The sequence below is a fragment of the Cryptotermes secundus genome, unplaced genomic scaffold, assembly GCF_002891405.2.
Source record: "Cryptotermes secundus unplaced genomic scaffold, Csec_1.0 scaffold968, whole genome shotgun sequence".
NCBI lineage: Eukaryota > Metazoa > Arthropoda > Insecta > Blattodea > Kalotermitidae > Cryptotermes > Cryptotermes secundus.
Genome location: NW_019719376.1, coordinates 910,243 through 922,064, shown reverse-complemented (window position 1 = coordinate 922,064; position 11,822 = coordinate 910,243). Strand labels below are relative to the sequence as shown.

The following is an 11,822-nucleotide window of genomic DNA, read 5'->3' as shown; positions in this document are numbered from 1 at the left end:
GTGAAATGAAGATTGGCAACGAAAACCTAAGTACTCGGAGAAAACCAACCCCAGCGCCACTTTGTCCACCACAAATCCCACTTGACTAGACCCGGGATCGAACCCGGGCCGCCGCGGTGTGATGCCAGCAACTAACCGCTTGAGCTATGGCGAGGCCTACATGTTAACCTTTATTCAATATTTTTAGAATTTCGGTAGCTCAATTCCGTCGCCGGTTGTACCTGGGGATCTAGTGGGCCGTATGCTGATCGCGGGCCGCTCGCTCTAACCACTGTTCTATACAATGTCCAAGTGTGGGCATGTGCAGGATAATTAGAGTTCGTAAATTGGCGCAGCATTATTTTCAAATCCCTGCAATATAGAGGGATGACACGTCAAGTGTAATTTCATACAGGGACGAAATTTTCAAATACATGCATTTCCTTTGTTCGCGAGGCATAAGTTTCTGAAATGACCGCAAGTATATTTAATTAATTCTGATAAATAGCCTGTATAAGCATATAACTTTCTATTAGTTCTTCGCCCTGTATGTAGTCGCTCTCCTCGTCAGATAAAGCTATATATTTAAGGTAACTGGAATTAAAAAGAATTACACCCAAATTGAAAATTAAGTATATTCATGCCATTAAAAACAAGTTAGAAAGTGCGCGCGTAACGTGAGAATTGTGGCGCATGTGTTCCCTCTTTGTTTAACTATCTCGAAATAAATAGTGAACATTTTAAAACGTAATGGTTGTAATAGTACTTAAGTTAGAAAATAGGCCCATAGACCTAATGCGCATCTGGGCTTTTACATTCAGGTGGATGAAGCTTCGTTAAGTATTTGTCTTAAATAAGAGACTTAGTTAATATTTTCACGTGTTCGAAACACCATTGCTGATTTTTTAACATAAAATTCTATGACGTTCGCGTAGCATAGAAGAGTTTGGAAGTTCACCCCCTGTTTGAGAGAACTTTAATATGTTGAGAGCCCTTTTATGAGCCTACAGATAATAATTTATTTACGTTAACAAATTCCAATAAACTACATGTACCAAACAACCCTAGTTCCATGCTGTTTACTACTGCTGTATGTTAAACTTGAAAGTATAAATTTAGCGCTATTTAAATATTGTTACATGTACACCCATTGCTAGACAACGTGTTGGTAAACAAGTTCCCGCGAAGACAGATTTTTGGTAAGCAGTCCGTTGCTAGGTTACATAACAAAAGAGGAAGCTATATTTTCCGTGTCCGATGTGACGTCAGAACAGTGGATAGTGATCACATGACGGGTTTCTGTAGATCTTACATACGCGCCAATAGGCTGGCTGGATAGCGATCACTTGTTACGTGTTTACTATAGGTCCATGTCCGTTCCTCGGATGTATAATTAAAGCAGTTACGAATAATAGCAGCAGAGCACGCGAACAAGCAAGCAAGGAGATAGCCACGGGAGCTGGTAGTTGAAGAACTAGAAGTCTACCCCATGAAGACTTAACGTGTGATTCTTCTTCTTCATAAGGCTCGACAGCATCATTTCCTGAACCCTTTGGCCTGCTCAACAATTTCCTTCCAACTACTTCTGTCCTGTGTGCGAGTTGACCAGTTATAAATGCCTAAATCCTTTAGATTCTGATTATTATCTCGGAGTCCTCAGTTGTTTGTGGGCGAGAATTCGAGAGCAAGGTTCCTGGTCTCCGCCCCACAAATCATCGTGCGGCGCGATTTTTTGGCCAGAAAAGGGATCACAGTCCTTGATCATCATTCACATTCACCAGATTTGTCTCCAGGAGATTTGTGGTTGTTACCAAAAGTTAAGTTGGCGATGAAAGGAGACCGTCACGGCACCATCCAGGACATCCAAAGGGAATGTACCGCAGTTTTAAATGCTATTCCACAAAAAGAATACAGTGACTATTTTCGAAAACTTTGCAATTGATTCCAGCTATGTATTGTTTCAGAAGGAGGCTATTTTGAATAAAAAGAGTGAAATTTTAAAAAGAGTTCATATCTTGTATTTTTAATGAACACAGTCCTAACAGAACCTGAGCTCACTGTGTATATTCTGTATATATTCACTCTTGGTCCTGCCCCCATCTTTGAGATGTGTCCAAGCCAACTTATTCTTTGGGCTTTGATGAAGTTAATTATGTTCCTTCCTTTTGTTAGAGTATCCAGTTCGTCATTTGTTTTAATTTTCCAGGAACCATCTTAATTTAACATGTCATTAGACGACTTTATTTATGTGTAATATTTGGAGTGTGTGATTCAATGAGACTGTTATAGTTCCCGTGTTATAAACCTGTGAAGAGTAGTGCAGATAGACTGAAGATACTGGAGTGGAGTGATAGTAAATTGTGTACAGAAGGAATAGTGTAATAATTATTTGCAGTTACGACTTGTACGTTACTAAAAAATGCAATTATCAATCCGAACCCGCTCTTAGTAACTGTGATAAACGTGACAACATTAAATACTTATATAAGAAGTTAACATGTGTTTGGCTGCTTCTTCTGAAATAATGTGGTGCTATTAGTAGGCCATTATATTTTGAACACATCACTAAAAAATTGTTCTTATATTTTATACTTACTGTATTTTTAAAAAATTCAAAATGCTGTTTGCCGTGAAAACTTACAGCGAGTATCCCTGTTTATAGACTCTGAACTACGTTTCCTGAACAGCATGGAGGTGAACTGGTATGACATGGGCATACAAGAACTGCCACTGCGCCTACAAAAATGCATCGACCGAAATGGCGATTATGTAGAGAAATGAGTACATGTTCAAGATTCAACTGATGTATCCAAAATTGAAAATATATGTTTATTTTATATTTTCAAACATTGGAGACCTTACTTTTGGAATTACCCTCGTATATTTGCTAAACAACACGCCACTTACTGATAGTCTGCAGTTAGCTGTACACGCGTTTCTATTTCAAAACTGTTCACACGTAAAGTTTGTTTATACAACATTCAGGTAATTCAATTAACTTTACTTTCCAAATCCTCATCCGGAAAAGAAGTAAGTACTTTTTAACAATGAAAACAATCAGCCTTCAGGAAGAAATAAATAGAATACTTAGTGAAAGCTTCATTGTCAGTTGTCTGTGTGATAAACATGGGTCTCATGTAAAGTGATTTTTAATGAGCCAAGCAGACACACGCTCTCATGTCGGTAGTTGCAACTGCTGAGAAACCGCTCCCAACAATGATCACTGACCGGGGAGTGTCATAGATTCCGAACGCCTATTCATATGAAGAAAGCAGTCTTCTGGGATGTGGCACCTTGTAGATATGGTGTTAACCGACGTTTCAGAGGAACGTATCCCCTCCATCTTCAGGGTAGAAGGAAAAATAATAAATCCGCGAGCGAAGAGACTGTGCGAACCGGTACAGACTCTTTTTTTTTTAATTTCCAACACCAGTCTGCTTGTACCAGTTTGCACGGTCTCTTCGCTCGCGGATTTATTATTTTTCCTTCTTCCCTGAAGATGGAGGGGATACGTTTCTCCGAAACGTCGGTTAACACCACATCTACAATGTTCCACATCCCAGAAGACTGCTTTCTTCATAGTCACTGCCGTGAAAACCTGAAATCTTACAAACATTCATATATTTTAGTGGAATACTCGTAATTATCCAGTTTTTAAGGAATAAGAAATACCTGAGAGCTGTACCGAGTATTTTTACTTTTATGTCTGTTTGATTTATTTGATCCTGTTCCGTCACACTGACAGTATTATCAAAGGTTAATTATTTCCGTCCAGTGTGACTGATGGAGTGCTTTCTCCTTTTTAATATCTTATCCTTAACATGTTTTGGTCTTATAGCCCCTCTTCAGAGGGATATCACTACAATAGAAACCACTATTACAATTTGTTTTGTGAATATTAATATATGGTATATGTACAATATTATCGTAATACAATGAGTACAAAATCTAATGTTTTAAACAACTACATTAGGTTTTGTACTCACTGTATTACGATAACATTATATATATATATATATTAATAAGACCGAAAAAGGATAAAATATTAAAAAGGAGACAAAACTCCATCAATCACACTGGACGGAATTAATTAACCTTTCATAAAATTGAGGTTTGCCTTTACACATTCAGCATCAATGTACGTGTACATACTAACACACACAGTATTCATAAAATTTTCTTTGTCTATTGGAAGATTATGGGCACGCGGTAGCGTAGTTGCTTGAGGCACTATGCTACAAGTCGTAAGGTCTTGGGTTTGAGTCCCGATGAGGCGGATTTTTCAATTGCCCTAACCCTTCCGGCCGCGCTATGGACCTGAGATCGACTCAGCTTTTAGCAGAAATGAGTACCACGAATCTTCCTGGGAGTATAGGGCGGCCGGCGTGTAAGGCTGACAAACTTGCCGCCATCTGTGAATCGATTTTCTAGGGAAAATGTAGGAGCCTCGACGTCTCATTACCTTATGTGCCTTCACGGCCTGTTACAGGGATAACTTTACATTTCTTATTGGATGATTACACCTTAAAGAAGGGTTGATCCACAACATTTTTTTTTTCTTTTTTGACGCCTGAGATTATATCATTTCTTGGCCACGCCATATCTCAAGCGGTTAATCGCTGGCTTCCCACCGTGGCGGCCCGGGTTTGGTCAAGTGGGATTTGTGATGGACAAAGTGGCGCTGGGGCGGGTATTCTCCGAGTACTTCGGTTCCTCTGCTAATCTTCATTCCACCAAATTCTCCATCATCATAATCACCCGGGGCAGGTACAATAGGCCAATCAGTGGCCGCCGTGGCGAGTGGACCCAGTTGGACTCCAACCCCCCACTAAACAAATACCATTTCTTTAACCTGGGAATTTATACGTTGTGCATGCATAAGCGACATTCCATCAAATTTGTTCGTCGCCTTAAAAAGAAGTTAGGATTTCCCTTCAGTGGCGTGTTGAGGATACACGTATATGAAAATAGTCTTCCCAGGAAAATACTTTGACCTAAGAGCGAGAAAGTGACAGGAATTTCAGAGAAGCTCGCGCAATGAGGAGATACATAGTCTGTACTCTTCGGTGAAATTAAATTGAGGATAAGGCAGCAGGTCACGTGACAAGCATATAGGGAGAAAGGCGGGTAAAACTTTGGTCGCAAAACCGAAGGGAGGGTACCATTTAGGAGATCTAGGGAGAGATGGGCAGCTAATATTAAAATTGGCTCAGAGATATTGTGCGTAAGGGTCAAGGACAGCATCAATTTAAATATAGAAAGTGTAGCTTTGAAAAATTCGTTTGATGATGTGGACTTTAACAGGCACGCGAAAATGTTAGGGAGTAAATCAACGTTCAGCAAGATCAGTCTAGTCTATTACGAATTGAAGCTGCATAAAAGGATGTGTTCACGAATGATGTTGAAGGATATCAGATAAAAGAAATAAGCCAAATTGTAGAGGCTACAGGATCCAAGCTAAATGAATGAAGGTAATCCCGACATACCGCCAGTAGGCATATTTGGGGGGGGGATATCTGAAAGACAAAAATAATTACGTTGCAACAAGCAGCAAAAACAAGGATACTGGAGAACTGCGTAGAGGCGTAAATGAATTTAAGAAGGTTACCAACCCAGAATTACAAGGACAGTGGTCTGCACATAAGTTTTCACAGAATTTTGAATAAATGGAATAGTTACTTTTCTTCGCTGTTGAATGTACGTGGGATTGGTGATGTTAGGCAGAGGGTAGTACATACGGCTGAGCTGTTAGTACCTGAGCCTAGTCCTGTGAGGTTCCTACAAACTGTAGCGTATTTTGTTTGAGGCACTATGCTACAAGCCGGAAGGTCCCGGGTTCAAGTCTCGATGAGGTCATTGATTTTTTTCAATTGATCTAATCCTTCCAGCCGCACTATGGCCCTGGGGCCGACTCAGACTCTAACAGAAATGAGTACCAGGAATATTCTTGGGGCTAAAGGGCGGCCGGCACGTAGGGTTGACAAACTCACCGCCATCTGTGAGCCGATTTTCTAGAAAATGTGGGAACCTCAACATCTCACAACCCTATGGGCCTCCACGGCCTGTTCCAGGGTAACTTAACTTTTCTTTACTTAACAACTACCGGCTTTTAGCCCCAGGAATGTTACTGGTACTCATTTCTGTTAGAGGCTGAGTCGACCCCAGGGCCACAGTGAGGCTGGAAGTATTAGGTAAATTGAAAAAATCCACCTCATTAGGACTCGACCCCGCGACCTTCCGGCCACACTACCGCGTACCTCCCCCTAGTCTATTCCTTCATTAATGTTAGAGACCGAGTTTCACACCCATACAGAACTACAGGAAAATTTACAGTTTTGTATATTCTAATTTTTATTTTTTTAGACAGCATACGAGAAGACATAAGATTCTCGAGTGAATGGTAGCAAGCATTACCCGAATTCAATATCCTCTTAATTTCCTCCTGAATCAGCTTTTGATTTGTTATAGTCGTTCCCAAATATCTGAACTATAATACCACATTTTCAAAACTGTTACCTATCTTCCTGCTATGGTTTTCCCTTGTATTGTGGTGACGAGACAGCAACATATATTTAGTTTCTTCTGTGTTTACTTCTAGACCAACCTCTTTACTTGCGTCAATTAAAGTTTGTGTGTTTTTCTTTATGGTATCTACATTATCACCCACTATATTCTCATCATCAGCATAGAACGACAGCTGATGTGTCCCGTTTAATTTCAGTCCTACCTGGTTTTCCTGGACCTTCGTAATGGAAAAGTTGAAATGGAGTGGTGATAAAGCATCTCCTTGTTTTAGACCATTCTGGATAGAGAAAGCAACATAAAAATGTTTATTTATACAGGCTTTACAATACTTTTCGTTTAAACACATTTTAATCAACCTAACTAGTTTCATGGGTACCCCAAACTCTATCAGAATATTGTACAGTACTTCCCTCCTAACTGAACCATAGGCTATCTTGAAGTCTATGAATAGCTGATGTACTGTCTCATTGTACTCCCATTTTTTCTCCAATATCTGACGAATGCATATGATCTGATCTGTAGTTGATCTGTTACGTCAAAACCCACACTGATGATCCCCAATAATTTCATCTGTATATGGACTTAATCTTGAAAGAAGAATATTGGATAAACTTTTGTATGAAGTTGATAGCAGTGATATCCCCCGATAATTACTGCAGTCAGTTATAGCACCATTCTTGTGAACGGGTACAATAAGAGACTCTTTCCACAGATCAGGCAATTTTTCCTTATTCCAAATAGAATTAATTAGCTTATGGATGTAGAACGTAATATTTCACCTCCTGCTTGAATAAGTTCTGCGAGAATTTGAACACTACGTGGCGATTTATACCTTTTCAATTTTGTAATAGCACTTTCAACCTCAAAAGGGTTAGGATCAGGTACTAACGGCTCAGCTGTATTTGTTTCTATCTGCCAAACATCGCTGACCCCATGTACATTCAATAACTTGGAGAAGTAGTTCTTCCACATATTAAAAGTGTTGATGGAATCTGCAAAGCAGATCCTTCACTAAGTTACTTCTAGGTTGGTGACCCATCTTAAAGTCATTTATTCCTCTATACAGGTCTCTAGTGTTATTGTTCTTAATGTTCGTTGCTAAGTTAATCAATTTTGTCTTTCAGATTTTTCCTCTTTTATTCCTGAAATGACAGCTGGTTTTAAGTCTTATATTCTTCAGATTATCCCCATTTATTTCCCTTGGAACCTGTAACCACTGCAATGTAGCTTGTTCCCTTTGGTCTTACAGTTCTGAGCCTCCTTCATTGAACCACGGCTTATGCTTATTCAGTTCACAATAACCTAGAGAGTCTTTGGCAGAAATTTTGATATTCTGTCTAATAAATGTCAACCTGAGTCTCTATATTTTCCGAAGCTGCGAACTATTTGAGATTTCAACCCGATACTGCTCTCTATCCTCCACCATGTTTAATTTCTTGAGATTTAACCTCTCCATATGAACCCTGTGCATTATTTGTTTACTCACTGCCAGTCTTTCCCTAACATTTGCCACCACCAGGTAGTGGTCAGTATCACGATCTGCTGCCCTGAGCGATCCGACATCAAGTACATTTCAATGCCGTCTCCTGTCTGTCAAAATATACTCAATTTGGTTGCGCGTCTTTCCATCAGGAGATGTCCAAGTAAATTTTTTAATGTTACGATGTGGGAACTTCATACTTTTGACAGTAAGATTTTCGATGTGGCAAAGTTTACTACTCAAACTCCATTATCAATACTAATTTCATGCAACCTCTCATTCCCAATCGTTGGTTTGAAAGTGTCTTCTCTTCCTACTTTTACATTGAAATCTCCTAACAAAATTTTCATGTGGTACTTCGGGAATTTATCGAATATATATTCTTGTTCTTTTTAGAACCTGGCCTTTATATCATCACTTTTGTCCTTTACTGGCGCATGAACATGCAGAACGATGATATCACACCAGAGACCTCTTAGTATTATGTATGACACCCTATCACTAATGAACTCTACCCTATTTAACTGCTGATACAATTCTCTTATGTACGAAAAAACCTGTACCTAATTCATGATTATCATTCCCCTTTCCATAGAAAAATGTATATTTGCCTACTGATTCTGTGCCACCTCCGTCCCTTCTGAATTCCTGTACTCCCATTAATCTAACTTATATTCTGATATTTCTACCACCACTGTCCTAAGTGAGCCTGTCTTGTAGGCACTTCTAACATTCCAAGTACCAAATCTCATATCCATTTTCTGTTGCTCACGTCGTTTATACAAGGAATCCGTCCAGGTCTGATGCTTCTTGTGATCTTTCGTAACAAGCTTATTTCTTAAGTGAGGAGTTTTAATCCCCAAGCCCAACTCTCACGCTGGGGAACCACCCTTTGTCAGTTGCCCGTGACTGCTTATTTAATATATTCGCAGCTACTTACCGTACCTGGGGACATCTACTCCATCCGCAACTTTAGGACATGCTATTCCGTCTGCAAATTCATACGCTAATTAATTACTTTTCCTTTTTTTCACAGATCAATTGAGGCGCTGCCATGCTCATACGACACCCGGCGGCCATATTGGTCGCCATATTAGGATATTTCACACCGCTGTTCTCTCAGGTAAGCTTTGTTCGCCTTTGTCTCTCTTGAGACTTGGGTTTCCTAACTGACTGGTATTGGTATGTTTAGTGAGAGAAAGTTGTGGGTAGAATGTTACTGAATTGGCAAACCAGCTTCCATCTTGTTTACACAAGGATCATTGTTCACAGTTGCTGTTCACAGTAGAAAGCGAGTTAAAGTCAGTTTCAGCGTAATAATTGGATTCATTGGCTGCGAACGTCATACTGAAAGTAAAAATATAATGCTATTTGTAATGTTATGTATTATGTTAACATTTAATATTCCCAACAATTCTAACGCGTTTTTCTAAACGGAGTTGAAATAATTAGAAAGTGTTTTTCTCTCTTGAATAAGAAGAACTAATTTCATGATACTGTGTCCTTCAAAACTTCATACATTTTCGGCTTGTTTAGAAATTTTCTATTTCTGAAAACCGAAGGTCCATAACAATTCTGAGTATAACTACATCAATTCCCTGTCCTCATCAGCGCATTCCACTTCGTAGAATTACAGCCTATTTCTTTAAACTATAATTAATATTGAAGAAAACCGTCTTCTGGGATGTGGCGCCGTGTAGAAATTATGTTAACCGACATTTCGGAAGAACGTATCGCATCCATCTTCAGGGTAGAAGACAAGAAGAAATCCCCGAGCGAACCAGCTAGAGCAGGTACAACAGACTGAGTCTGTTCGCTCCCGGATTTCTTATTGTTTTCTACCCTGAAGATGGAGGCAATATGTTTCTCCGAAACGTCGATTAACACAATTTATACACGGCTCCACAACAAAGAAGATGGGTTTCTTCATAGTCACCGCCGTGAGAACCCAAAATCTTATATATATTTAATATTATCCTCACATTTAAGTCTGTGCCTCCCAAGTGAGGACTTTCAACTAATTATTTTAACGCATTTTTAACTGTATTGTAAAGGTGTCCCTCTGAAGATGGTCTCTGAAGACCGAAACATGTAAGGGCATGAATAATTGAAATAAAAAAAATCTTAACTAGTCATACTGAACGGAACTATTTAACTTTTTCATTTTTGAACGTATTTCTGTTGTTTGTGTCCGAGGTTTTGTTGCACAACACAGCATTGGCCATTCACACAGTGATGAATTCTCCCTTGCATTATTTGATTCATGTACGAAAAGGAAGAGATACAGAAGAGAAGCAGGTGAAGCATAAAGAAATATCTCCAAGATATAATAGCTACATATTAATCCGTACCTCCTTTGAAGGCCAGATAGCTGAGAAAGGAAATTATTTTCCACAATATATGAGAACATTAAGTGGGGCATTATACTCGCAGGATAAGAACATATCGAAGCCTCGGCAATGAATGGATGGAAACGACAGCAGTCAGAACGTTCATAAACAAGGATATGGCAGGACAGATGAAATACTTAGACTGTAGGCCAATATTTACAAAATGTTGTTACATGTGCACAAAATGAAAATGAATTCGAATGGAAGCATTCACAAAGTGAATGAGTTAAATGGACTTATTGTAAAATATCTGGGGGAGAAATTTTAAGACAAATGATAATAATGTATAACATTCTCTCAAAATTGGGTTTATAATATGGAAGCGAGAAATGAATATTGAAAAAGCAAAATGAAAATATGACAGAAAATCCTCAAATGAGGATTATGAGGCTGTGAATGAAAAAAAAATGCAAAGTTGAGACATATGAAATAATTGTAAACTGAAAAGAAGACAGTACAGCTCCAATGTATGAAAGGAAATGTTAAGATACATAGACATAACATCCACCGATAGTTCACCGTTTTAAAGCTTTTCTGTAATCAAATAGATAACTGAAAATATGTCTACCAAGATAGATCCTGAAGCAGTAATTCATTAATGCTCTAAAAGGGCCGTTGGAATAATCCATGTCAAGGACGAAGGGAGAGATCTACAGTTTCTTTTACTGTGATTCCAGTCTCAGGATGAAATACTCCATTGCAAATGAGTCCCAGTTAAATTACAAATGATTTCGTTGTTCGTAATTTGCACCATTCCCGGATTCCTTGTTTCCATGCGAATGCAAACAACCTTTAGCACGGTTCCCATGATTTCAACATCTATTTTCAGTCTGTGATGTTATGCAGCCATGAGGTAATCCGCATTGTACATGTTCAGACAATACAGCGCTGAGGATACCCGTGGAAAGTCGCTCTTATAAAGCACAGAGAATTTCCAAGAGCGCAACATAAAAGACAGTTTATTCGTGGAAATAATTGTAAATATGAATACTTATCATCAATGCTTCCTGACGGTTTCACAATTTTCTCTTATGTTTCCTTGGCTTACGAAAAAGGAAGCTGATAGTTTTCGCATTCATAGGAGACTTTGATATCAAAGAACATTTGTGAAGAATATTTTTATTACCTGTGTCATAAACATCGCAAAGAAATGGATTCATTTTGCTGGAATTAGTGTTTTGTCATATCTAAAATAAGAATCGTTTATTTTATTATATTTAGGCATCCTGTTGCACTCTATACGATATATGATATAAACTCCGTCCTAAGTGCAACAATTTATTGTAGGTCTTTCGTTTTGCCTTCTTCTACACTACATGTTTCGGCCGCAAACGGCCATCATCAGGTGTATGCACTCACGTAGCTGTTACACTGCACTCAGTTTAAAATTTAAAAAACACACAGGTCTTCCCAATTGTTCCCTTCGTCTCTGCTAACAGGATCTACTT

At 38.8% G+C, this 11,822-nt stretch overlaps 1 protein-coding gene across 2 annotated transcripts in view; it reads left to right on the top strand.

The window, feature by feature from the left end:
• Positions 1-11,822, top strand: part of LOC111865704 — a 265,440-nt gene that overhangs the window by 60,006 nt on the left and 193,612 nt on the right. For both annotated transcript variants that reach the window (XM_023853933.2, XM_023853941.2), the window contains exon 2: positions 9,021-9,107. In XM_023853933.2, the coding sequence (XP_023709701.1) occupies positions 9,039-9,107 (69 nt within the window). In that variant the 5' untranslated portion in view covers positions 9,021-9,038. The remainder of the gene's footprint in view (positions 1-9,020; positions 9,108-11,822) is intronic.